The 26,965-nt window shown below is 48.5% G+C and overlaps 2 protein-coding genes and 1 long non-coding RNA gene across 4 annotated transcripts; 2 read left to right on the forward strand and 1 right to left on the reverse strand.

Moving 5' to 3' along the window:
* Positions 1–377: 377 nt before the first annotated feature.
* Positions 378–10,765, reverse strand: LOC134562794 (uncharacterized). Its single transcript, XR_010083268.1, has 3 exons — positions 10,607–10,765; positions 9,281–9,340; positions 378–4,964 (listed from the first exon to the last, which is right to left on the reverse strand). It is a non-coding gene; the product is annotated as an uncharacterized LOC134562794 (long non-coding RNA).
* A 34-nt stretch (positions 10,766–10,799) lies between these two features.
* On the forward strand, positions 10,800–15,733 carry LOC134562790 (translocon-associated protein subunit beta). 2 transcript variants are annotated; one of them, XM_063420293.1, is made up of 6 exons: positions 10,800–10,917; positions 12,718–12,872; positions 13,809–13,907; positions 14,288–14,396; positions 14,553–14,630; positions 15,311–15,733. In XM_063420293.1, exons 2-6 carry the CDS (start codon positions 12,718–12,720, stop codon positions 15,419–15,421), a joined length of 552 nt encoding a protein of 183 aa, XP_063276363.1. In that variant the 5' UTR covers positions 10,800–10,917; the 3' UTR covers positions 15,422–15,733. The 2 variants fall into 2 exon arrangements, with proteins under 2 accessions (XP_063276363.1, XP_063276362.1); XM_063420292.1 differs by lacking the exon at positions 10,800–10,917 and adding an exon at positions 11,574–11,845.
* A 467-nt stretch (positions 15,734–16,200) lies between these two features.
* On the forward strand, positions 16,201–24,984 carry CCT3 (chaperonin containing TCP1 subunit 3). Its single transcript, XM_063420291.1, has 14 exons — positions 16,201–16,808; positions 18,505–18,566; positions 19,072–19,122; positions 19,220–19,282; positions 19,866–19,962; positions 20,313–20,430; positions 20,615–20,801; positions 21,272–21,421; positions 21,813–21,945; positions 22,442–22,523; positions 22,642–22,822; positions 23,329–23,574; positions 23,815–23,946; positions 24,630–24,984. Exons 1-14 carry the CDS (start codon positions 16,463–16,465, stop codon positions 24,732–24,734), a joined length of 1,953 nt encoding a protein of 650 aa, XP_063276361.1. The 5' UTR covers positions 16,201–16,462; the 3' UTR covers positions 24,735–24,984.
* Positions 24,985–26,965: the final 1,981 nt, after the last annotated feature.

The raw sequence follows: 26,965 nt of genomic DNA on the forward strand, positions 1-26,965 counted from the left end.
TCTACCTACCGGGTTGTTTTTCAGGCAGATTTCACATTTAGACATTACTGACTTGGCCATTGTTTGCATCTGTAATGAGATTAGGCATTGTCTCAACCACTTTACCAACGCCTTTGCACCCCAGTGACACTCATTATGTTTTACCTGTAAAATTTCTCTCATTACTAAAGGAGGTACCACTATTTGCCCTTGTGCGGTTACATACTACCCTTCTGCGTTCTTCTGTGCCTTCAGCAGTTGTGCTAGTTTGTCGTCTTCTATTGTATATTTTGGCTTAGGAGGCAAGTTAAATTGAGAGATATTAAGTCTTGATGGTATCAATGCCATTGTTTTCTGCACCTCTCGGTGCACCTCTCTGCACCTGACGGGCTGCCCAATCTGCTCTTCGATTTCCTTCACAAATTTTGGAGTTGCCTGATTGATGTGCTTTGCAGTGCATAATTGCTACTTGTTCAGGTTTTTGTACTGCATCTATCAGTTGTAGGACCGCATCTTGATGTTTAATATTTGTACCTTGGGAGGACAGCAGTCCTCTTTCTTTCCATAAAGCTCCGTGTACATGCACTACTCCGAAGGCATATTTGGAGTCAGTCTATATATTTACTGTTTTCTCCTCAGCTCTAGTGCTCTGGCTAATGTGATTAGTTCTGCCCTTTGTGCAGATGTATTAGGTGGTAGTGCTTTTGCCTCTATTACTACATCAATTGTAGTTACTGCATATCTTGCGTATCTGGTTCCGTTTTCCATTAAGCTGCTTCCATCTGTAAAGAGTTCCCACTCTGGTTGCTCCAGGGGGACATCCTTCAAATCTGTTCTTGCTGAATAGGTGTGCTCGATTACTTCTAGACAGTCATGCTCTAATGGACCTTCCTCACCTGTGGCACCTAGAAACAGAGCTGGATTCAAGAGGTTAGTTGTTTTTAGTGCAACGTCATCCTGCTCAGTCAGGGTTACCTGAAATTTCATCATCCGGCTTGGAGAGAGCCAATGGCCCCTCTTTTGTTCCAGGACTGTAGTTACCATGTGTGGCACATAGACATCTATGTGTCTTCCCATCATGAGCTTCCTGGCTTCCTGTATCAGCAGCACAGTAGCTGCCACTGCCCACAGACATAAAGGCCATCCGGCACTTACGTTGTCAAGTTGTTTGGAAAAGTAACCCACCGGCCTTTTCCAGCTTCCCAGTCATTGGGTCAGGACTCCCAGTGCCAGTTGCTGCCTTTCATGCACGTACAGCTGAAAGTCTTTAGACAGATCAGGTAACCCCAAAGCAGGAGCAGTTGTCAATGCTTCTTTTAACTTCTGGAAGGCTTCTTTCTGTGGTTTGCCCCAGGTGAATGGCTGCGCCTTCTGAGCTTCATACAAGGGTTTTGCAATCAGTCCATAGTCCTTGATCCACAAGCGACACCACCTTGTCATTCCAAGGAAGATCCGCAGCTCGTGTAGATTCTGGGGCTCTGGAATAGCATAGATAGCTTGAATACAATTAGTACCCAGTTTTCTCTGCCCTTGTGAGATTTCACATCCCAGGTAAATCACAGTCTGTTGGGAAATCTGTGCCTTTTCTCTGGACACTTTATACCCTCCCATTCCTAATGAATTTAAAATCTCAATGGTTACTTTTATGCAGGTCATTTCTTCCTCTGTTGCAATCAAAATGTCATCTACATACTGGAGTAATAGATATTGGTCTCTCGGTACTTGCCCTTCTCTGGTCCAGATTTCCAGTTCCTTTGCCAGTTGACTCCCAAATAAGGTGGGTGAGTTCTTGTACCCCATTGGAAGTCGGGTCTAGGTGAGCTGGGTTTTTCTTCCATTTTCTGGATGTTCCCACTCAAAGGCAAATAGTTTCCTACTTTCTTGGTCAAGGGGTATGCAGAAAAAGGCATCTTTTAAGTCAATTACAGTAAACCATTTATATATCTCTTTTACGGATGCTAACAATGTATAGGGATTGGCAACCACTGGATGAGTGTCTTTGGTTATTTCATTTATGCCTCTTAAATCCTGTACAAGTCTATACTCACCATTGGGTTTCTTTACTGGGAATATTGGGGTGTTGTATTCTGATTCACATTCCTCTAGAATTCGATGTTTTAATAATTTATCAATGGTCTTTGCTATTCCCTGTCGTGCTTCTGGTTTTATAGGGTATTGTTTGATTCGTACAGCCTTTGCTCCTTCTTTTAACTCTACATGTACCGGTTGTGCTAACTTAGAATTTTCCAGGTACATCTGTTTCCCAGACAGAGGGAATTACTGCATCCTCTACTTCCTTAGGAATATTAGAAATTGGTTTTTCTTTTATCATCAAAATCCTTCCTGTCTTAGACTCAGGTATTCTCAATACAAGTTCACCATTCTCAAAAGTAATTACTGCCTCCAGTGCTGCCAGTAGATCGCGCCCTAAGAGCGGAGTTGGGCAATCTGGCATGTATAAGAATTCATGGGTCAAGATCTAATCTTCAAAGCTCAAATCTAGGGGTTGCAGGAATGGCCGTATGTCCTCCTTCCCTGTGGCTCCAATGACTGCTGCTGACTTGTTCCTGACTTGCCCCTCAAGGTAATTTAATACAGAAAGTGTTGCTCCCGTGTCAATGAGAAAATCTACGTCTTTTCCTTCTAAATGCAAAGTCACCGTGGGCTCTCTTGATCCTGGCTCCCTTTCATGTAAGACCATGACCCTGGCTACACCATCCAACTGAGGCTCACCACTCTGATTAAACATGCTGTCTAACTGAGGCTGACCATTCTGGCTAAACCAACTCGGACGCTCCCTTTTCCAGTGTCCCTCCATTCGACAATACGCACACTGGTTCAGACCTAGCCCCCCCCCAACCAGAACCTCTGCCAAAGCCACCTCTATTACCGCCACAACCTCCTCTACCACGTCCTCGCCCCTGTCTCTGTAAAACTGCCAAAAGGCTTTGCCCCTGTTTCTTGGCAACTTCTCTGTCCCTATTATAAACTTTCCAGGCAACCTCCAGGAGTTTATCCAAGTTTCTTAACTCTTCACCTTCCAGTTTCTGTAGCTTTTTCCTAATATCCTCCTGTGCTTGACCCAGAAAAATAAAGGCAAGCTGAGTTCTTCCTTCCTCACTGTCTACCTGAAGATCAGTATATCTTCTAGCTGCTTCTTTGAGTCTTTCTAGAAAGGCAGTGGGAGATTTTTTCTTTTCCTGTCGAATTTCATACAACTTAGACCAGTTCATACTCTTAGGTATTTCTTGTTGAACACCGATTGAAATCCACTCCTGATATCGCTTTAGCCTTAGCATATCTACTCCAGATGGGTCATTAGCATCCCACTCTGGATCTGCAGTGGGAAAATTGTAATCTAGTGTCCCTGTCACCAAACCATTTCGTATGTCTTCTCTAGCTCTTTCTCTCGCTGCCCGAAGTACCATGTCCCTTTCTGTCTCATCCATCAGAGTGTCTAATATCACATGAATATCTTCCCAATCAGGGTTCTGAGTTTTCATTATCATCTTAACCATGCGAGCTACCTTATCTAGGTTTTCTCTATATGTTCCAGCTGATTGTTTCCATATAACTAAATCAGCAGATGAAAAGGGTACTTTTACAAAGACAGGTCCATTAGTTCCTACCCCTTGCCTTAATGGTGCAATAATTGTTCTCTTTTGTTTGCCTGATTTTAGTATACGCTTTCCTGCCTTAGGCCACGCCGGGTCCAGTTCTCCTCATGTTCGGTGAGCTACTGGGGCATCTAGCTCATCTGCTTCACTGTCACTACTTTCTATTCTATCTGTCTTCTCTGCATCCCCCCTTTGCTTCCGCCTCACAATCACATCTTGGACAGGCGAATCTGGCAGGGGAGGGTACAGGGGGGCGGATGGGACAGGAGCTGGCAAAGGAGGTGTAGGTGGGAGCGGAGGGTAACCTTGAACCGGTGTTGGAGGAGGAATAAATCTTTCAGCAGGCGTCGGCAGGGGGGCAGGATAGCTTTGAGCAGGTATATGTGGAAAAGGGGGGGTTCTCTGAGCAGGTGGAGCAGGGGCAGGCACCCGAGCAGGCGGAGGAGGGACAGGAATAGGCAGAGGAGGATAATTACCTTTAGCAGACAAAGGTAGGGGGGGAAACATATTGTGTTGGCGTGAGCAAGGGGGATGTAAGAGAATCAGGTGGGGTCAGGGTGAGCGGGGTAGAACTCGGTGTCGAGGGGGCTGTGGTGGATCCAGGGGCTATAGGGGCTACTAATAAATCCAGGTCCAGTTCATCTCTTCCTCCTCCCAAAGTTTCACTTAAAACCGCATGCTGCATACAATGCTTATTTTGGATGCAAGCCAGACACTTATTATTTCCAAGCTTCACTGCTTCCATTTTGCTGCCAACCCACTAAACTTGTTTCTTGAGCAAGCATAGAAATAAATCAAGGTATGGGATTTGTTCCACCATTCCATCTTGTGTTCAAAGTGATCTAAATTGCATAATAACCTTTACATCTAAAGACCTGTTCTGTGGCCACCTCTGGTTTTCAGGCAGAGCATATTTTGGCCAGCTCACATTACAATACTCAATCAATTTATCTTTTCGTAATTCCTGACCAAAATTCCTCTCTTTCCAATGTGCCAACAAACAACTCAAAGGAGAAGAACTTGGTATAGAGGCATTATTGCTGCCCAAAACTTCTTTTAACCCTTTTAGTTTCTCCATATTACAGATACATAAAAACCACAGATGCCGAACCTGCAACGCTTTCGCGATGTCTGATGGACGGCTGCCTAGGCAATACCACCAGGAATTCCTTTTGCCCAACTAAGCGTAGCTTTCGCTGCGTCTTAATGGCAGGCCCCCAGACCAGAAAATAAAGAACCTTACCTCTCACCAGGGGTCATTGTGAGCGGCGAGGGTCGCGGCGCCAATGGGCTCCCCGAGAAATCACCCAGTGCCGGCCAGAGCGTGATCGGGTCGCGGGATCCTGGCTGTGCCCACAAGGTCCCATCCTGGGTTGCCAAAATGTTAGCGTAGGAAAACATATAACCACACGAAGGCAATCATATGCGGTTCTTTTTTTGAGCGCGCGGGACACAGGGGCATGAAATGCCCAAATCTTGTGCCCAAGAATACAGATTCGATTTGTGATTTTTATAGTTTCAAATTATACATATGTTAACTAAACTCCACCCCTAGATACTGGTTATCCTATTTCTTAATTACTATCTTAAATCATACCTATGCTTTACTCTGGGTTCTACATGATTTGGTTAAAACAAAGCTTCTCAATTATCTCCTGGGCTGGAGTCATACTTAAAACAATAGTATGAAGCTAGTTGCAGAAGCTGATGTTTGTTCCAAAGCCAAGCTACATCAAATTCAGATTGTGCGTCTTCTACCTTCCCCACCTCAACTACCTGCGGTTAACTTATACAATTTTTAACTCTCCACTTTCAGACAGAGTATCAGACCCAGCCAGCATGAGTTTAAGAGAATTAAGTTGTGTTTGACCCCACTAGCCTCCCTTTATGACCAGGTGACTCGCCTGCTAGATACAACAAAATTGTATATGTTGTCTATTTAGACTTCAGCAAAGTCTTTGACACTGTTTCCCACAGCTTATACAAGAACACTCGTTGCTAAGTTAAGAACTGGCTATATACCCAAGCCCAGAGAGTAGTAATGAATGGTGCTGCATCCAGCAGGCAACCAGCCACCAGTGGTGTCCCTCAAAAGTCTGTGCTGAAGCCAGTTCTATTTAATATATTTATTAATAACATAGATGAAAGTATTGAGCCCTTCATTAGTAAATTTACAGAGGACACTAAGCTGAGAGCGCATGTCCATCTGTTAGAGAGCAAGAGGACTCTGTAGAGAAACCTAAAATGATTAGATACATAGGCAAAATCCAATAAGATAATGTTCAATAAGTCCAAATGCCAGGTGTTGCATTTTCGCCACAGTAACCCCCCGCAACCTTACAAGCTGAAGGTAGTGTGTCTGGACAGTACCCAAGCAGAAAGAGACCTGAAAGTGCTAATTGATAACCAACTAAATATGAGCCAGCAGTATGCCCTGATGGCCAAAGCCAACAGTATAGTGGGCTGTATTGAGAATAGTGTGGCCAGCAGGAGCAGAAAGGTCATTCTTTCCTTGCGCATAGCGTTGGTGAGGCCACGCCTTGAGTATTGTGCCCAATTCTGAGCCCCTCAGTTTAAGAAAGACATTAAGATGCTTGAGTGTGTCAAAAGAAAGCAACAAAACTAGCGAGAAGCTTAGAACACCAGCCCTATAAATACTAGCTGGAAGAGCTGAAGTTGTTTGGCCTAGAGAAAAAGAGATTCAGAAGTAACCTTATCACTCTACAACTCCCTGAAAGGTAGTTATGGTAAGGTGAGAGTTAGTCTTGTTCTTCAAGCAGCAACTGATAGAACGAGAAGACACAGTCTTAAGCGGTGCCAAAAAAATTTTCTGCCTAAAGAAGTAGTAAAGTCACCATCCCTAGATGTGTGTAAGAAGGGACTGGATGTAGCACTTAGTGACATTGTTTAGTTAGAGTTAGACTTGATCCTAGAGGTCTCTTCCAGCCTAGTGATTCTGCAATTCTGTAATTCTGAAACTTTAAAGAAAAAAATATGCAAGTCCCTTCCAGGTGTTGCTCACCACACATACCGCAGTGCGAACTCCAGAAAGAAGTCAGACCCAGGTTACCAGAATTAAAGGACCAGTACCGCCCCCTGATGCCGGATTAGACCCAACAGGACCACCTGCCACCTCTTCTACAAAGACAGCAATTGAGAGACCAGGAGACCTAAAATTAACTGTCAAGAAAAGGCCGAAGCAGTATCTACTAAGAGAATGCCCAGTAGGAGACTGTAAATTGATGTGGGCTTCGGCCCAATCAAAGAAATAGAGGAGGGATTTGTTATGAACAAATTTCCCGGTCAGGAGGAGCTGGGCTATCCCTGTCCTAGCCCCATAGCGAGACAGCTCCATCCCCCCAGAGGAAAACACCGAGCACCCATTAGCATATTAAAAGAGCTCTGAGAATGCAACCCCCCTCCTCCCAATTTGTGCTGTCACCCAGCCTTTTAGAAAAATGGGGGGTTTTCCTGTTTGCAGAGAACCCCATAGCTGGGGTGAGGCTGCTGTCCCTCAAAATTGGCTGATCCCCTCCCGGCTAGAGGTAACCCCCACACCCCAGCAAGTCTGAGGATGGAGGGAAGCTGCCTCGAAGGAAAGCCACATTCTCCTACCTCATTTAAATGTGAAAAGGAGCAGCTCATGCCTAGATAGCCCTGTCATTGTTCGCTGTAACTACCTCCTTTAGCAGGAATACCTCTGCTGCAACCAGGACAAATGCATATGCATTTATATATGCAAATAAAACTGCCCCTGTGAATCCTGGGAGGGTTTTTTAGAGAAACTGCACCCCAAGACAAGAAGTTAGATGTGTCAGAGGAGAATTAGATAGTGCCATGGCCAAGCAAGAAGTGGACGCACCCCCCTGGCCTGGTTTGAAGATTCACCATGACCTGTGAGGAGTTTTGATAGAATGGGAACCAGCTAGCTGAAGTGACCCAGATAATCAATGGGAAACTCTCAAGTTTTTCCCTGAAGGTAGAGAGCTGCCTCTGCACACTAGTGACAGACTTCCACTGCTCTGCTTTCTGATGGTTAACCAAAAACAACTCCTAGCTTTCCTATGGGAACAACGAGTCAGCATCTACTGTTTGCAGTGGAATGATGAGCTGGGACAGCACCTGCTCCTTTGGAACGCTGCAGCAGCGTGGAAAACTCTGATCGGACTCTGCAATCCTGCTGATGACTTTAATAATGAGCTGATCACTTTAATAAAGAGCTGAATATTAATAAAGGCATATGCCCCATTCTTTTCACCTGGACAAGCAGGATGAGTCTCTTCCATAAGAGGAAAGCACAGAGCCCCAGTGTTTGGAAGGCATGTGAGAGTTGGCCTTCAGGAGGCCAAGCCCACCAGAATTGATGGTAATGTCAGGGGTTGGAGGGGCCATTTACTGGTTAGCTCGGCAGAAGCTTCACCCCCCTCTCCCACCTGGCATTCAATTGCAGGAGCCATGGCTTACCCTAGCCATCAGAGGGGCCATTACCAGGGCAGGTCTACAAGTCCTTTCCCACCCCTCCAGGCACCATTCAGCCATAGGGGGTGTAGCTTGTCCCAGGCATCAGAGGGCAAATTTATAGGGCATCTGGGCAGGGGCTTCCCGCCCCGACCCACCCCGCATTCCGCCTGCCATTCAGCCACAGGGGCAGCTGGCTGCCCCAATGATCGGATGGGCCATTTACAGGTGAACTCAGCAGGTGATTATCCCCCTCCCCTCCCACCATTAGGCCACAGGAGGCGCAGCTTGTCCAAGCCATCAAACCAGTGTTTGGCAAAGCATCTTAGCTGATCCTCCACCCCACTCCCGCCCACCGTTCAGCCGCAGGAGGCATGGCTTGCCCCAGCCATGGGAGGGGCCATTTACAGGTATGCTTGCCAGGTGCTTTCGACCTCCCCTCCCACCCCCCCATCCAAAAATGTAGGGAGAGGACACAAAGGGAACTTGTAGTCAAGAAAACAAAGAGCATTTTAGTCAAAAAAGAAAAGGCTATTTAGTTGGAACAGAAGAGTTGCAACAAAGTTTTTAAAAATGTAACGAGTAGCAGGTGCACAGTAGTTTGGTGAAAAGGTTATTATAGAACTATTCTATAAGCATTTATTTTTGAGACGAAAGTCTGATGTTGTTATTAGAGAACTGATCATTGATCATATTACTGGCTGGCAAGTTTATTAAAAAATACACTATTGGCTATCCAGGCCCATGCTATTCTAACACAATGGTAAAAATATTATAAAAGCTATATACACTTAGGATAAACGTCTCTGGTTTTAGCACACCTGGGGACCATGTTTCTTTCATGTGCTCACACCCTACTTCATGCCGATCATCCACAGGTGGCGAGGCTTGCCCCGCCATTGAAGGGGCCATTTACAGGTATGCTTGGCACGTGTGTGAAATACAAAGTTGGGTCTCGTGTCAGGGAAATAAAAAGAATCTATGTAATTGTAATTGTGGAACACGGCCATGGAACTGTTATAAGGATGAGTTCTAATAAACAACCAAGGAAAGCATGGACGAAGGTTTTTTGAAAAAACTTTGCTTGCAATTACCTATTATAAATCTCAAGCTATTCTGTAATAAGAGTATTTGAATTATAACTTTAGAAGCTTGATTTGTATTAAAGAAATTTAAACCGTAGAATGTAAATTTAAACAATTTAGAATGTAAAAAGGCTTTCTCACAGACTGGTGAAAAACATCCTGGATATGGAAGAAAGACTTCAGCTCGCTGATTTATGGTTCCTGAAAAAGGGAAACTGGACATCACTATCAAAGACTGAGAGACATGGAAAATAGAAACTGGATTCCACATCTGGAAGCTGGACCCCACCACCTGGGATACATACCCTGGATGTACATCCTGGAATATTGAAATCTAAAATGGACCACAATAGGTGTTGAATAATGACGTTAAAAAATGGAACTAGAAACTGCTGAGAAAAGCTTCTGAATACGCATGAATATAGCCAATAAAATCCCAGCAAGTCCAGCAACGGGTGTGCAGTCAGAAAGGAAAATCCTTCCACTGTACCCAGCGCACTGTCTTTGCTCACACTTTACCATGCTAATTAATCAATTATTAGATTGAATTGCTGCTTGATATATTGCCCGTGTCAAGCGTCTCACTTCTAACAGGTGCCCCCACACTGCCACCTCCCTTTCATCCACAGGGGGTGTGGCTTCCCGGGCCATAGTAGGGTGATGACTTTACCTGGCTTACCTAAAATTGGAGAGTAGGCAGAATAAAGAGAATAGAAGTGGATATATTTAATGAAGGGTATTGACGTACACTGAGAAGAGACAAAGCCACCTCAAGGGGCTACACCCAAAATGGACAATGGTCCTGACTTTTTCAGATAGATAAAAGTTTGGTTCATTAACATATCACAGGTTAATCCTCCAAATACACCTTTCGGTAATGAAGTCATATACCCCAGTTGGCTCTCTCTCCCCCATTCATTTTGTTTATACTGTTCAGGGTCTGAGGCAGTAGACTATCCTTGAATTTCAGGCCTAGAGAGATTGTTTTGTCTGACCAAAATGTGAAGACAGTCACTAACACTCTCTATGGAATTTAGAGATACACACTAATGAAGCAGAGGATTTCAAAAATATAAAAGCTAAACTCCTAAGGTGTGCTCACAGCCAGAGCCAGCTGGTGCTCACATGTGTGTGTGAGGAGCAATATCTGTACAGAGGAGGGTCCTGAGGCCCTTCTCCCACCAGAGGCATCTGCCTGAGAGACAAGGGAACAGGGGAGCTCCAGGGGCCTCCCACAGTGCTGGGAACACCAACAGGTTTGTTATGTTACTAGCTTTGCACTAGGGAGGTCGGGACACGCCCTGTTCCGCGGGAAGGCTGCAGCCTTTCTGGGGGGAGTGAGTCAAGCAGGGTGTCCTCAGTGCAGGAAGGGAAACTCTGGGCTTCTGTGCACCTGATTCTTGAGGAATTCTGCCCTGCTTCTTCTCCCTCACTCCTCCCTCACTGCTTTACACATCCACCACGGACCTGGGCATGCTGCTGGCGTGGGCAGAGCAACTAGTCGTGTCGATTCTCACGCTGTTCTCCAGAGCCTTGTTAGAGCCCCGGCCTCGCCCGACCTGCGGCCCCGCCACCGCCTCCTTCCTCGCACCGCACCCCCCATGGGCGACGGGGCGGGGCAGAAAGCGTGCGCTGCGCAGGCGCGGAGTCCCTGCGTGTGCGAGGCTCTAGACTCCATTTCCCAGGGGGCGTAGGGTTCCCTGGGTCGGCGTTCACGTGCGTCATTTCCGCCGCGGCTGCGCTGACTCGTCTTTGCGGCGTTGGCGGCGGCAGAGACGGTGAGGGCTCGGAGGCCCGCGGCAGCTCGAGGCTGTGTCCTCGGGCCTCTGGACGGAAAGGGGGGCGGCGGGAAGGGTGTGTAGGAGAGGATCGGTCGTGGGCTGTGAGGGGCCAGGAAGGAGCGGCCGGTTTCTGGCGTTGGAGCATCAGAATCGGGGTCTTCTGCGGGCAGCGGTGGGTGAAGCCGGACGGTTCCCTATTGAGAGGTATCCCTGAGCCTCTCTGGGCCTCTGGGCTCCGTGAGGGGGCAGGAGCAGCCCGGGCTGCATGCGCTGGTGTGCGGCTAGAGCAGGGCAGGACTGGGGGGAAGGAAGGGGCTTCTGGCACCCGCACTGAGATGGGCTGGGCAGGCGGGTCCGTGCCAAGCCCAGGAGGTTCAGCGAGGCCAAGGGCAGGTGCTGCACCGAAACACAAACCGTCTGGGGAAGAAGGGATGGAGAGCGGCCCGGGGAAGGAATTGGGGCACGGGTTGACAAGAAGCTCAGCATGCCGTGGCAACGTGCACTGGGGGTCCCCAAAACCAAACATTGTCCTGGGCTCATCCCCAAGAGCGTGGGCAGGATGTGAAGGGGGGGATTCTGCCCCGTCTGTTCTGTTCTGGAGACACTCCATTGCAAAGCTGCCTCCAGCTCTGGGGGCCTCAGCACAGGAAGGACCTGGAGCTGCTGGAGTGAGTCCAGAGGAGGCCACGGAGATGATCCAGGGGCTGCTGCCTGTCTGCTCTGGAGACAGGCTGGGAGAGCTGTGGATGTTGAGCCTGGAGAGGATTCCATGGAGATCCTAGAGCCCCTTCCAGGGCCTAAAGAGGTTCCAAGAGAACTGGAGAGGGACCTTGGACAAAGGCCTGGAGCGACAGAACAAGGCTTCCAACTGCCAGAGGGCAGAGTTACATGGGATATTGGAAAGAAATTGTTCCCTGTGAGGGAGGTGAGTCACTGGCACAGGTTGTCCAGGGAAGCTGTGGCTTCCATGTGGCTTCCCATCCACGGAAGTGTGGAAAGCCAGGTTGGACAGGGCTTGGAGCTCCCTGGTCTAGTGGGAGGTGTCCTTGCCCACCTCAGGGATGTGCAGTTGGATGGTCTTTACTGTGCTGTCCAAGCCCGTACACCCTGTGAGTGTGGAGGGCAGAGGCCCTGACATTGAAGCAGTTTTTTGCATTTACAAGCCCCATCAAGTGTCCTCACTGGTGACATCTGTAGTGTTCCTGTTGTGTTCTTGTCCTCCCTCTTAACAGGGAAGCTTCCGAGGCACTGTGTTTGGATAAGTCGGGACACGTGGCCCGAAGCAGGGACTTGTGCAGGGGATCATAAAAGCCACGGGAGGGAGTTGGTGGTTCCTCAGTGGCTGGAAATAAGAAAGAATAAATGTTGGAAGTGAGGAGCTGGTGCTTTCTGAGAAGAACTAATTGTGTTGTGTAAGACAGTGCTGGAAATTTGCCAGGCTTTGCAAGGGCAATTAACTGTTAGTTGCTAAAACTGACAAAATTATTAATTGCCCAAGCTTTTGCCCTGGAAGTTACTAGAAGAAGCTTAGTGATGTGAAAGCTTTGCCCATTGCTGAGATGTGCAGGGCCAGGGGTTGGACTCAGTGATCCTTGTGGGTCCCTTTCAGCTCAGGATGTTCCATGATTCTGTAAAGGGGAGTGATACTGGCCGGGGCTTTGAAAGGAGAGAAGACCATTGACTTTTGTTCCATGGCTGCAGATCTGGGACACTGCTGGTGCCAGTTCTTACAACCTCCCAGGCAAGCGTTCAGAGATTTCAAGTGATCAGTACCATTCCATTTCCTTGTGTTTCCAGATGAAGCTCCCGCTTCTTGCTGTGTTTGCCCTGGTGTCTGTGGCTCACTGCGAGGATGGCGCCAGGCTCCTGGCCTCCAAATCCCTGTTAAACAGATACGCGGTGGAGGGCAAGGACTTGACTTTGCAGTACAACATCTACAACGTTGGCTCCAGGTGAGCCCTGTCCAGGCTTCAGTACTGCCTTCATTTTGCTTCTCAGACCACGAGCAAATGTTCTCTGTGTGGCTGCAGGGTACGAGGCCATTTCTGAGCTCTGTCATGTGCTGTTGCTTTTGCTCCCTCTAACTCTGAGCTTTCCAGCAGTGCCTGAAGGATTGACCCTGAAATTTGCCTTTTCCTTCCTCTTCCGTTGTCCCTGCTCTCACCTCGTGGCTGCTCAAGTGGTCAGTCCAGCATGGCATAGTTCCTGTGGTGTCCTGTGACACTGCTCCCCACGCATGCAGCTCCTTTTCTTGGCCTTGGGAGCTCTTTCTCACGTTTATTCTTTTTAATGAAAATTCCTTTTTGCTCTCAGGACTTAACTATGGACCTGACAAAGATAAAACAGAGCTTCCACAATGCTGGTAAAAAGCTTCATTCGCAGAATGAAAAGCTGATTGGACAAAATGTGGGACACTACTAAAGTGGTTTGGGGTTTTGTGTTTAAGATTTTTTTTTTTTAAGGCAGAATAATGCATGCTGAGGGCAGTACTGCTAGGAGAAGAATATGTGGTGCTGTAATGTTGGATTCATACAACATTAATGAGATCCTTTAATTGTGTATGTGGGATTTGGTTATTATTTAGGCCAGCGTGTGTATCCATGGGATGGTATCTGAAGTTCAGCAAACTGCCAAATCCTATTGTGAAAAACAACAGTTTTTTTCCTGTCCTTGTGGTTGTTTCTCTCAACTTTGCCTTCCTCTCTCTGCAGTCTCCTTCTAAGACACGTCAACTCTCTGCCCCATCTTCTACGGATGACATTTCACTTTTCAAAAAAACGTTCTTCCATTTGGTCACGATGGAACTGTCAGTGCACTTTGCTGCAGAGCCTGTGAGCAGATGGCAAATCTTAAGATTCCCGTCTCACCCCTCTCTTTGTTGTGTTTAGCGCTGCCCTAGATGTGGAGCTGTCGGATGATTCCTTCCCCCCAGAAGACTTTGGCATCGTCTCTGGCATGCTCAGCGTCAAGTGGGACAGGATTGCTCCGTATCTTTTCATGTTTTGAAGTTCTCCCAACTCCCTTTCTTGCCCCTGGGCATGCTGCAGTTTCATCCTCTCTTCATCTGCCGTCTCTGAAATTCCTTCCAGAGCCTGGACAGGGTGCCGAGTCAAACCCCTGCTCTTCTGCATGGTGCAATATAAAAATAAAAGTTCCTTGCAGACAGGGCCAGGTGCTGGGGTAGTTCCTCTGCTTGAGGAGGAGCAGCTGGGTCAGCCTCAGGTGGGTCTGGCTGTCTGTGACCAGGAGGACTCAGATCTGTCAGCAGCACTGACTTTTGCACCTGGCTCCAGGCTGCTCTTTTGCATCTCCTCCCTTGTCTTCCTGTGATGAAATAGAACCATTTTCCTTAACGTCCGGCTCCCAGAGCGAGCAACGTGTCCCACACTGTGGTTCTACGGCCTCTCAAAGCTGGGTACTTCAACTTCACCTCTGCCACCATCACGTACCTGGCACAGGAGGGTGCACAGGTCGTGGTAAGTGATTGATTTTTGGGACCCCTGCAGATACACGTGCCCGCGCTCCTGGAGCCGCGTGGTCGGGGATGATGCGTGCCTGTATGCTCTCACCCTGCCCGGTTGTGGAGCGAGGAGGAAAGGTGGCAAAGCCTGTCTTTTCCCTGCCTTTTGCAGGTTGGCTTCACTAGTGCTCCCGGGCAGGGAGGAATTCTGGCTCAGCGTGACTTTGACAGGAGGTTCTCCCCTCACTTTGTAAGTACCTTTCACTTATAATGCAAGAGTGCACCCCGGCAGCTGCAGCCCAGTGCGGTGGCTTTGTGCTTGCACGTGCTGTGTGTGGCTTGCCCTGCAGTCACCTGGAGAGCTCCAGTGGGAGCTGGCGTTAATTCCTGTCAGTTCTCCAGAGGACTATCACAGAAGCAGCTGAGTTTCCATGTCAGCTCCCTCTGTGAAGGAGCTGCCCTGTGGGCTTTGAGCCAGAAAATCTGAGGGTAGAATCTTAGAACGTCCTAGGCTGGAAGGCACCCACAGGGATCGTGGAGTCCAACTCCTGGCCCTGCAGAGGACAACCCCACCAATGCCAACCATCCGCCTGTCAGCCCTGTCCAAACTGCTTGAGCTCTTGTCAAGCTCGGAGCTGTGACGGCTTTTCTGGGGAGCCTCTTCCAGTGCGTGGGAGACCTTCCTCTGGGAGAGGAGCCTTTTCTTAATGTCCAGCCTAAACCTGCCCTGACACAGCTGCGGGTGCTCTCTCCAGTCCTGTCACTGGTCACCAAGGGCACAGGTCAGCGCCTGCCCCTCTGCTTCCCTGCATGAGGAAGCTGCAGACAGTGTGAGGTCTCCCCTTGCTCTCCTCCTCTGACCTCCCCACTGCTCTAAGACTCCTGTGGCCTGGATTGTTTTGACTTTTCTCTAACAATTTCTCCTTTCAGCTGGACTGGGCAGCTTTTGGTGTGATGACCCTGCCCTCCATCGGGATCCCCCTGCTGCTGTGGTACTCGAGCAAGAGGAAGTATGACACCCCCAAGACCAAAAAGAACTGAGCAGAGTCAAATGCCACCAGCAGCCCAGAGCTCGGGAAAGGAGAACCCTGAAGCCCCAAGAACAGGGCTGGGTCGGGATGGCACCGTCCCCTGCGAGGTGCTGCCTGGGCCGTGCTTCAGCTCTCGGGGCAAAGGATTTGGGGGCTGCAGCAGCAGACGAGGTGTCCTCTGTGTTCTAAAGGAGGAACAAGCAAACAGAGAAAAGAACAACCAAAAGTCCCAAACTGCCTTGTCCGGCCCCTTTGGAAGGGGAACCCCTCTCTTTGCAGCCGCAGCAATACAAGCAGCCTGTTAGTGCCCAGAGGGGCCCTAGTCTGTGGGGCTGTGTCTCCTGTTCTGCCTCCAGCTCCCATTTGCCTGTTGCAATTTTCTGCAGGGTGTCATATCTCACGCCCCCTCCAGGTGCTGCCTGCCCTGTGGGACCGAGCTTGCTCCGGTGATACCACAGACGTGATTTGACAGGATGTCAGATCTGCTGCTTTGCCCTGTTGATGGTGTTGTGTGGCCCTCTAGCTTGCCCCAGTCCATGGTGTGCTTGCAAAGCAATGAGGCTGGAGTGTATCAGGGTTAAATTGCTGAAGAATCAGGTGCAGCAGCTGGGAAACTCTCCCTTCCTGCACTGGGGACCCTCTGCCTAACTACACCTACCCATGTCCCCCTTCCCTAGACAGGCTCCACCTTTGTGCTGATCAGGACATGTTCTGTGCCACCAGCTCTTCTCCCGTGCCATTCTCTCACCCGTGCCCCTTCGGGTGACACTGAGCCGCCGGGGATACAAAATGGCCGGTCGCGGCTGAGGAGGGCTAAGGGTACGGAACTCCGGGCACGCGCTCAGTGCGTTCCAGCGGCAGCAGCGACTGCTCCGGGCCCCGGGCATGGCCTGCCGTATCGGACGGGCGGTGCCTCCTCAAGATCCGTCCTTTCCCCGGCGTCCACAGTGCGGGCTGCGCCAGACCGCCGTGCTGACCCACAGGGTGGGCACTGAGCTCGGCCTTTCGGAGCCGAGGTCTCTCGTGGCATCTCGGACCCGGTGTTTTCCGGATGCAACGGGGAGGCGGCAGCGAGATGTCCCCTCTGCGCCAGCCCCGCGGGCCCTGCCGCCTCTTCTCTGTGTCTGTGCGGCGTTCCTCCCCTCCCCACGGGCCCGGCGGGCGCGGCACTCGTGCGGAGCTCCGGGCGGCTCCGCCCTGTGCGAGGCGTCACTTCCCGGCCGGAACTCGCCGGGCGTTTTCTGTGATTGGGCACAGCGCTCACGGGGGATCGGCCGCGGCGGTGGGAGGCGGTGCACGGTGTCGCGGCTTTTCAAGGGTCCGGTTCCTAGGCTCTAGAAGGTTCTGCCGCTCTCGATCCGCCGCGATGATGGGCCCGCGCCCCGTCCTGGTTCTCAGTAAGTTCCGCCGGCGCGGCCTGGCCTCCCGCAGTGGATGGCTCGGGGATGGCCCGTCCGGACCCGCGCCCCGCTTTGCCGCTGCTCTGACTCGCCGCCATGTTGGGTCTCCTCATGGCCGGGCGCCCTTTCGCAGCCCGGCCCGGCCCAGGCCCCCCATCCTGCTGGGGATCCGCCGGGTATCGCTGCCGCCCCAGTCGCGGCCCGAGCTCTCCCTTGCAGCTCCCTACCCGCAGCCACTGCCGCGCCCTGAGCGTGGCATCTCGGAGCCCCGCTGCAGCCAGACCTTGTCTGGTATCCTTCCGTGCTCTCAGCTGTTTTCTCGTCTTTCTCAACACGTTGCTTTGTACTGCCCCGTTTGAACCGCATGTGAACCCAAATTCTTGGGCCTCTGGTGTGCGAATGATACGGAGCTGCTGTAGGGAGTCTAGAAGAGTCCACGGAGATGCTCCAAGGGCTGTAGGCCCTCTGCTCTGGGCAGGAGCTGGGGGTGTTGCGCCTGCAGAAGTAAAGGCTCCAGGGGGACCTTGGAGCTCCTTGCAGTGCCTAAAGGGGCTCCAAGAGAGCTGGAGAGGGATGTTGGACAAGGGCCTTTACAGATAGAATTAGGATAGGATTAGGATAGGACAGGACAGGACAGGATAGGATAACAAGGGGTGGTCTCCCACTGCCAGAGGGCAGGGTTAGGTGGGATAGTGGGAAGAAAATCTTCCTTGTGAGGGTGGTTAGGCCTTGGCAAGTGTGGCTCAGAGGAACTGTGACTGCCCCATCCCTGGAAGTGTCCAAGGCCAGGCTGGACAGAGCTTGGAGCTCTACTCTAGTAGAAGGTGTCCCTGCCCATGAAAGCATTTTGGAACAAGATAGTCTTTAAGGTCCCTTCCAACCCAAACCATTCTATGATTCTCTCACCATCCATCAACATCAGGTATTCCAGGGTTGTTGGTTTTTTTTTCTGTTTGGCTATCCCATGCTCTTTTCTCCATCCATTCTGTTCTCTATTAACTTAGTAGGCAGACTGTTGTATCCCACCACTCCTTTTCTATAGGCCTGATTGCCTTAGGCTTGGTGCTGCTCTTACTTTGTTTCCTTTTATTCTGTCTAACACCTCCCTGTGCGCATGCATCTTCTCCTGAGTAAATCTGGGCATGCTCAGGCCAGGCTTGTAAAAAAAGCAGAAAAGCATCCCTCAGCTCAAATATTCTCTAGGGCTGAGTTTGTTGACAGCTGGTCTCCAGCTGTGGTTGTGAGCCAGTTGGTACCCCAGAAGCTGCTCACCCTCACGTGCCAAAGCAACATTGATGGATTAACTTTATGTTCACCCAGTTCTGCTTACTGTACATGAGCTTCTATAAGCTTTTTTGACTGAACACTACTGTACAATAGCAGCTCCTTGGCTTTGTGAAATCAGGCAGATCCTAGTGAGTCACTGCAGTTTGATTTTCTGTGGTAATAGGTCCTGTTTCAGGATTGCAAAGCCTTGTCTGAGGATGCTAATGAGTTCTGTTATAATAGGGAATGTTGTTTTTCACTGACAGTTTTCTGTCAATGTATTTCTCATTGTGACTGCAGTATTTGTATTGTAAACTCTGAATTTTAAACTGGTCACATGTTAAATGTGTGACTGAGAGGTGACTGCATCCTTGTTGTTTTGTGCCTGACTGTACTTGATTAATTTTATTTTTTTTGCATGCTTTAGGTCAGAATACAAAACGTGAGTCTGGAAGAAAAGTCCAGATGGGAAACATCACTGCTGCAAAGGTACCAAATTCTCAGGCTATTCTGATCCTTTATTTTGTGTGTGTGTATTTACATATTTCAGAGGGAAAACCAGATGCGAAGCATATTTTCTCTATTCTATACAAATATAGATGAGAAGAAGAAGCAACATAGAAAGTAATTTTCTATGCTAGCAGAAGATTTTTATACTATTATAAAAACTCTGTATAAAAATTAAGTACTACACTGTGCATGTAATGGGTACCCTGTAAATCATGGAGGCATTTAACCAACCAAATCCCCTTCCTCCACAAAGTCTGAAAGTGTCTCAGTTTTGACATCTGATTGAGATAATAATTTAGTGTTGTTCCAGTGTCTTGATAATCCCCATATTCTCATTTCCACACAATTCTTAACCTTGTCTGTATCTCAACCACAGCAAAGTTGTTGGATCACTTAAATTTTGCAGGGGCTAGTGATTTCACTGTGGGTTTTTTAGACTTTTTGATGCCCTCCTGAATTACCTCATTTCTTTGATTCCTCCTAGACTATTGCTGACATTATCCGAACATGTTTAGGACCGAGAGCAATGATGAAGGTAAAAATTTGTGCTGCAACACCTGTGCTGCAGCTGACTAAGAAGTGAGACACACATGGGGCAGAGCAGTCAAGTGTTTGTTCTCTTGTGGTTGCAGATGCTTTTGGACCCCATGGGTGGGATTGTGATGACCAACGATGGCAATGCTATTCTTAGAGAAGTAAGTTTCTCCTAAAGTAGTCTTGCTTAACATTAAGTCAGTATGTACCTGAATCTTGGGTGACAGTGAAGCTGTGTAATCTCCTCACCTGTCCTGAGAGCAAGTGCTAACCAGCTGTACCAAGAAAGCTTCTCACTGGGGAGAAATGAAACATATCCAGCAAGTGTTCTTGCTCTAAAGAAATGTAGCTTTGATCCTAGAGTGGGAAGTTTTCATGGAGTATTTACAAGACTGATGCAAATTCTTTGGTAGTGGGAGCTATTATCAACTGCATTTAGATCTTTTGAGTAGATGGTGATGTTCACAGTGCCACATGACAAGACCTAGAAATCATTATTGTCTGTCTTGTGCAAAAGCTGTTAAAACAGCATCAAAAACTGTAGTGCCCGAAAAAAGTGAAGAGACACAATACTGTCAAATACAAGGGCTTGGTTTTGGTCTCAGAAAGGAAGAAAAAGCCTTGCTGTGGCTGAACAGAATGCCTTTGATTGTGTTAAAAGTGTGGCATTTGTTCCATTGAGTGATGCGAGATGTTTCTGCTCTAATATTCTGGGACAAATCCGTACCCCTTGCTCCTACATAGATTCAAGTCCAGCATCCAGCCGCAAAGTCAATGATAGAGATCAGCCGCACTCAGGATGAAGAAGTTGGAGATGGGACCACATCTGTCATTATCCTTGGTAAGGAGACTGACTCAGACTTTACATAAAGGCTGAAGTTTACCCTTTTTTCTAAGCAAAGCCCATGATGAGATACATCTTATTTACTAATCTTGAGATGGAGAGGGTTTTTTTACTGTGCAAGAGCATACTAGGTTCATGAGACCCTAACATGAGCAGATCCACATGTTGGGAAGTTGTTCTTTGCTCATGATAATCACAGTTAAGTTGTAAAGAAAGGTATAGGTGATGTTAGAGTTCTCTGCATGGATGGAAGATATATTTTTTCTGGTATGAACTCTCTTTTCTTGACTGCTGATTATCCTACTAACTTACTTGGGGGATTTTGATTTATTTTAAATTTTTTTTAGCTGGAGAGATGCTTTCTGTTGCTGAACACTTTCTTGAACAGCAGATGCACCCAACTGTAATCATCTGGGCTTATCGTAAGGCTCTTGATGACATGATCAGTATTCTGAAGAAAATTGGGTAAGTATGGGCTGGCAGAAGTTAGAGAGGAGGGATGTGGACTTTCTGTACTGCTTCAAGCTGCTCCTTCAGGCAGCTGTGTTAGTCGAATATAACTTAGAAAAATTGGAGAGGGAGTTAAAAGGGTTAGATTGTTGGTTGGAATTAACATGCAGTTTGTTCTTTGGTTTTTCCTTTATCTCAGCACTCCAGTGGATGTGAACAATAAAGAGATGATGCTTAAAATAATTAAGAGTGCGATAAACACCAAGGCAATAAACCGCTGGTCTGACTTGGCCTGTAGCATTGCTCTTGATGCTGTTAAGACTGTGGAGTTTGAAGAAAATGGCAGAAAGGAAATTGATATTAAAAAATATGCAAAAGTAGAAAAGGTGAGTTTGTCCTGAACTATTTCTTATCCTTGTGCCCCTTTCTTTGTAGTTTATTGTAGGGTGCATTGGGAAGAATTTTGTTACTTCTCTGCAGTCTGCAGACATAATCCTTGAAGATATTTCAGTCTGTATTTGTCAGCCATGCTCATTTACAATGCCAACAGGGGCTGCTATTTCAACTCTTTTAGAGTATCTGTCAAAAAGGTAATTTCAGTTGGATTTGAAAGATGGAAACTGAAACATAGCCAGAAAATAGGATGCTAAAAGTTCTTTCATGGCTTTCCACTTAAAATCTAAGTCAGTGTGTGCTTAAAATTAAACTTGTATAGTGATCTGGATGCACTGTGATTACTTGGGAGATGTTTTCCCTTTTCTGTATGTGGGACAACTTCAGGAGATGCTTTCAGATACGCAAGTTTTTGTAGACTAAACTGATTCGCCTCATTTTCTCCCTTCCTTGTGTCTGTCAGATTCCAGGTGGTTTTAGTGAGGACTCGTGCGTTTTGCGTGGAATCATGGTGAATAAAGACGTAACCCATCCCAGAATGCGTCGCCTTATTAAGAATCCACGCATCGTCCTTCTGGATTGTTCACTGGAGTACAAGAAAGGAGAGAGCCAGGTAAAGTGAATCCTGTTGAAGACATCTGCAAGTCTTGATTTAGGATGAGTAAAATGAACAAATGGAAATGGCTTGTTAAAAGTGTAAGTGGTGAAGGGCTTTCTCTGTTCTACCTTCCTGAGACCTGTTGAATTTGGGGAATAATTCTGCTGTGGGGTCCAGTGATTTCTGTATCTGAGTGCTGGTCAAGAGCAAAAGAAATATTTCTGAGCTTGAACTAAGGTTAATGCTCAACTGACACAGTGTTGCAGTTTATTTGTTCAGTGTTTTTCATCCCTGATTTTCCCTGGTTATACTGGAGGAGTTGAGTTGCTTGAAGCTGGGGGAGGTGTGTCTAATACGGTGAAGGTTGGAATGAACACCCTAAACTGTTTACACCTCTTTTGTGCAGACTGACATTGAAATTACTCGGGAGGAAGACTTTGCCCGTATCCTGCAGATGGAGGAAGAGTATATTCAACAGATGTGCGAGGATCTGATAAGAGTCAAGCCAGACCTGGTCATCACGGAAAAAGGAGTTTCTGGTAATAGCACATGCGATCCTTTGTGTTGAACTCATCTCAGTCGGGTTCATGGTGTTAAATGCACTGCTCAGGAACTCAGAAAAAACCCAACCAAGACTAAAAAAACCCCCACAACAGCAAACTAATACAGCTCCTTCCAAAACAGGTGCTGAATCTGGTTTGGGTTTTGTTTTAGCTTTCTAGTAAATAGGTGTACACTGCAGGCATTGAAGTTTGTCCTTGATGTTGCTTTGTGAAAGTAGACTCTTAAAATACTTTGCTTTTCTAGCATTTGGGAAAGATACCAAAATACAACTGAAGTCTTAACTGCTGGAGAGCTGTGCTACCATTGTGCCTTGCAGTCTGGTTTAAAAAGCTACATTTAGGTGTTTTTTTCCTGTAACCCCTTTTCTTTCAAAGACTGAAATTAAAATAGTTGGATTGATAACTGATAAACAGATGAAGTTTGACATGATACTGCTGGTTCATTACTGAAATTGCACAAACCTGGTTTCAGACTTGGCCCAGCACTACCTGATGAGAGCCAACATCACCGCCATCCGCAGGGTGCGGAAGACTGACAACAACCGGATTGCCAGGTAGGTGTTGGCTCCTGTCTGGAGCCCATTCCTACTGTGCATGACATGGAATTGTTCTAATCTCACTCTTTCTCAATTCTGATTTGTGAGTGTCTAATGTCATGCTTTGGTGTGCTAGGGCCTGTGGAGCTCGCATTGTCAGTCGCACAGATGAGCTCCGGGAGGAGGATGTGGGAACCGGTGCTAGGCTCTTTGAAGTGAAAAAAATAGGAGATGAGTATTTTGCTTTCATCACTGATTGCAAAGATCCTAAGGCTTGCACCATCATCCTGCGGGGAGCCAGCAAGGAAATCCTAGCGGTAAGTGAGTGCATGGGCTGCTTCACCTCCTGTGCCAGCCACCTTCGTAGTGAGTCATGGCTAGCAGACTGTGGGCTGGGCTTTCAGCTGGTATGGTGCTCCAGTTAATAATGAGAAGGGCAGTGGAACTGAGGAAGGGTCTGGAGCACAAGGAGCAGCTGAAGGAGCTGGGGGGGGCTCAGTGAGAGCCTTACTGCTCCCTATTTAGTAGTAGCTGACAGAAGGGTCTAGCCCACTGGGGGTCAGGCTCTTCATCCTCCTAACAAGTGACAGGGCAAGAGGAAGTGGCCTCAAGTTGCACCAGGGGAGGTTTAGATAGGATGTTAGGGAAAACTTCTTCATGGAAAGTGTGTTCAAGCACTGGCACAGGGTGGCCAGGGCAGCAGTGGAGTCACCATCCCTGGAGGGATGCAAATGTATGGATGTGGCACCTTGGGACTTGGGTTAGTGATGATGTTAGAGGGCTTTCCAGCCTCAACAACTGTGCGATTTTGTACCTGTTGCAGGAGGTGGAGCGCAACCTGCAGGATGCCATGCAGGTGTGCCGCAATGTCCTCATGGACCCACAGCTGGTGCCAGGTGGAGGAGCCACTGAAATGGCCATTTCCCATGCACTGACGGAGAGGTCCAAGGGCATGACAGGCGTGGAGCAGTGGCCCTACCGTGCAGTGGCCCAGGCTCTGGAAGTCATTCCCCGGACACTGATCCAGAACTGTGGCGCTAGTACAATCCGTGTTCTGACTTCACTCAGGGTAAGACATGTGGCAGGGGCACCAGGAGAGAGTCAGCCCTTTCCTTCTTTGCCTAGCTCCTCGTATCAGTCACCGTTCAGAACAGTGCCCTTGTCATGCTATCAGTAACATGTTCTTGCATAAACTCGAGAATATTCTAAGGACCTGTTACAATTTCTTGAGCCTGTGGTCAATTTTGAGATTCCAGAGAGGAATTTGCCATCTCATCCCACTGGTGCTGACCTGTCTTTCTGCTTCCAGGCCAAGCACACTCAGGAAGGCAGCCAGACGTGGGGGGTGAATGGGGAGACTGGAGCTCTGGTTGACATGAAGGAACTGGGGATCTGGGAGCCCTTGGCTGTCAAACTTCAGACCTACAAAACAGCTGTGGAGGTAAGGAGAGGTGGAAACTTCAGAGCCTCTCTGGGTATCATTTGAGAGAGGTACAGGCCTTCCCTGTATGCTGGGATGTTTGGATGGGCATCACACACTCAGTGCAGGGCATGCAGGGGTCCGAGCTCATTGTTGCTGGAGGTGAGATAATGAGGGATGTGGGACCCCAGACTCAGGCTTTCCCAGGGTTTTTGATCCTGTGGCTAAATGTCATCATGCTTCATCCCACCCTTTTCCTGTAAACAGTGCAGAGTGCTCTCACTGCTTCCAATGCCAGACAGAGCCGTGCCTGAGCAATCCTGTGCCAGTAACACGCTGGAATCATCAGTGGTTGTGGGAGCTTTATGTCTTTGGCTGTCTGGGGCTGCTGAGTCTCAGTTGCCCTTCTAGATACAGATCCTGCCATTACCTTGCTGATGTTGGATCAAAGGCTGTTCCTCAAAGGGATACTGTGTCCCTTCTATGTCAGTCAACAAGAAAAAATGGATGTCCTTGTGTCCATGGTGGTGGGAATGCAGCCGCTTGCTGCTCCCACACGCCTGTGAGGCACCGTTCCCTTCTCTGCTGCTGAAAGAATCATTTCACCCCAGGCTGATGGTTGTGTGGTGTGAAAGCTGGGCAGGTTGTGTTTTGTCTTTTGTGATGAGCTCCTGATGAGCCCTGGGTGTGGGGTTTCTCTGCAGACTGCAGTACTCCTCCTCCGTATTGATGACATCGTTTCGGGGCACAAAAAGAAGAGTGACAACCAAAGCAAGCAGTCCGCAGCACCAGAGGCAGCCCAGGAGTGAGGTTGAGTCTCTGCCAGGGGAGAACCAGCTCCCTTGACCTTGACATGGGGAAGAGCTCAATGCCGTGGCCTCGTCTCGAGGCTGAGCCTGGAAAAGTTTGTTTAAAGTCGGGGAGGGATGGAAAATACCCTGGACATGGAGAAAAAGGCAGTGGCTGTTGGTACCATTGCACTGGAGGATGCTGCTCCAGGGGGTAGGGTTCCAGACTGAAAATTCTCTGCCTCAAAATAAATACATTGTTTCAGGCTCTTTCTGTGTTTAATCTCTCAGGGTAGGGGAGGTGATGGAAAAGCTCTGTCCATGGGCTGGCCAAGGCCTTGGGGCAGAGTCCCAGTGTGGGGAAGGGGCCAGGACCCTGCCAGGCTGCTGCCATCAGCTTCTCTCTGCCCTCACAATCCCTCCAAAGGCTGGGATCTCCTATGGGCAGCGGTGGGTGAAGCTGGACGGTTCCCTATTGAGAGGTATCCCTGAGCCTCTCTGGGCCCCTGGGCTCCCTGAGGGGGCAGGAGCAGCCCGGGCTGCATGCGCTGGTGTGCGGCTGCAGCAGGGCAGGACTGGGGGGAAGGAAGGGGCTTCTGGCACCCGCACTGAGATGGGCTGGACAGGCGGGTCCGTGCCAAGCCCAGGAGGTTCAGCGAGGCCAAGGGCAGGTGCTGCACCGAAACACAAACCGTCTGGGGAAGAATGGATGGAGAGCGGCCCGGGGAAGGAATTGGGGCACGGGTTGACAAGAAGCTCAGCATGCCGTGGCAACGTGCACTGGGGGTCCCCAAAACCAAACATTGTCCTGGGCTCATCCCCAAGAGCGTGGGCAGGATGTGAAGGGGGGGATTCTGCCCTGTCTGTTCTATTCTGGAGACACCTCCTTGAAGAGCTGCCTCCAGCTCTGGGGCAAGTAGGTATTGGGGTATGGGAATGAGGTATTGGGAAGAAGTGCTCTCTGTGAAGGTGGTGAGGCACTTACACAGGTGACCCAGAGAAGCTGTAGCTGCACCATTCCTGGTAGTGTTCGAGGCCTGCTGGGAGAAGGCTTAGAGCAACCTGGTCGAATGGAGGGGGGTTGGACTTAGATAGTCTTTAAGACCCCTTCTGATCAAAAGCAGTCTGTTACCCTGTCATTCGATTGTTATTTCTTTACTCCAATTCTGCAATAGCCCATGGAAGCAGAAATCCCGTTGTGAGCCTGGCTGAAGAGTTACAGCTCACTGCACTATGCAGGCAACCTGGTTTTGAGCACAGTGGTGCAACCAAGGTGACTTGGGGTGATTTTATGATGATACTTTATTCCCTTATTGTCGGCTTTATGCCCAGAAAATGAATACTGTAGCTTTAAGACAGACCTGGTAAGGTGGAGTGGGGAGCCTAAAGCTGTTGGGGCTCAGTTCTCTCCGGGTGTTCTGGACAGTGTGGATCAGGATGCTACATTGTTCCTTTTGTTGGATTGAGCAGTTTTTTTGCTCCTAGTCTGAAGCAAAAAGGGTTTTTTCCTTCCCTTCCCTTAGCCTGGAGGCTGTACCGGGAATCCTCTTGGAGTTTTGGTTTTTGTCTTTGAAATGTTTGGCTTCTTGGTTTTTTTCTTTTTTGGCTAGTCTGGGAAGCTGGCAGGACATCCCAAACCCGAGGCCTCACAGGAGCTGAACTGGCATGAGAAAGGGCATTAAAATCCACCAACTTCAGCAGCTGCAAGAAGACCCATGCCTGAAGTCCAACAGGCTCCCAGCTGCTGTGAACTCTTTCCTCCTCCCATCTCCACAGACAAAGAAGGGCGGTTGCCACCTTTGCCTCTCAGCCATTGGGCGAGGTGGGCTGTCAATTTCAATTTTTTTTCCTTTTTTTAAACTTTTTGTTTTCATGCTTTTTTGTTGGTGGTGGTTTTTTTGGTTAATAAACAGGGTTTTTTTCACTTTCATCCCCTAGTATCCATTTCTCGTTGACAAAAGAAAGACGACTTACTGAAGCCCTCTCTTGAGAAAAACACTGAGTTTAGAGTGTCTTTCTAGAATTTGTTTCTAAACCGAGACACAAGGTGGTACAAGGAAGGCTTCTATCATGGTGATCCTTTTATGTTATTACAAAATCCTCAATACCTCGACAAACTTCAACCAAGTGCAGAACAAAAAAGAATAGCAAGAAGAGTTCTCTGCTCAACAACACACATCAAGGCTATCCAGAGAACACCATGAACAGAGACTGCCCTTAGTGCCCCTTTTGGGCAAGCAGCAGCTCTGATA

This window comes from Prinia subflava, chromosome 31 (genome assembly GCF_021018805.1).
Source record: "Prinia subflava isolate CZ2003 ecotype Zambia chromosome 31, Cam_Psub_1.2, whole genome shotgun sequence".
NCBI lineage: Eukaryota > Metazoa > Chordata > Aves > Passeriformes > Cisticolidae > Prinia > Prinia subflava.

Excerpts from the sequence above, each read along its gene's own strand:
- LOC134562790 (XM_063420292.1), top strand. The coding sequence starts at position 11,690 with ATGGAGATCCTAGAGCCCCTTCCAGGGCCTAAAGAGGTTCCAAGAGAA. Across the intron at positions 14,397-14,552 it reads AGGAGGGTGCACAGGTCGTG|GTTGGCTTCACTAGTGCTCC; the intron begins GTAAGTGATTGA and ends TGCCTTTTGCAG. Across the intron at positions 14,631-15,310 it reads GGAGGTTCTCCCCTCACTTT|CTGGACTGGGCAGCTTTTGG; the intron begins GTAAGTACCTTT and ends TTCTCCTTTCAG.
- CCT3 (XM_063420291.1), top strand. The coding sequence starts at position 16,463 with ATGCAACGGGGAGGCGGCAGCGAGATGTCCCCTCTGCGCCAGCCCCGC. Across the intron at positions 19,283-19,865 it reads GCAATGCTATTCTTAGAGAA|ATTCAAGTCCAGCATCCAGC; the intron begins GTAAGTTTCTCC and ends GCTCCTACATAG. Across the intron at positions 21,422-21,812 it reads ACAAGAAAGGAGAGAGCCAG|ACTGACATTGAAATTACTCG; the intron begins GTAAAGTGAATC and ends TCTTTTGTGCAG.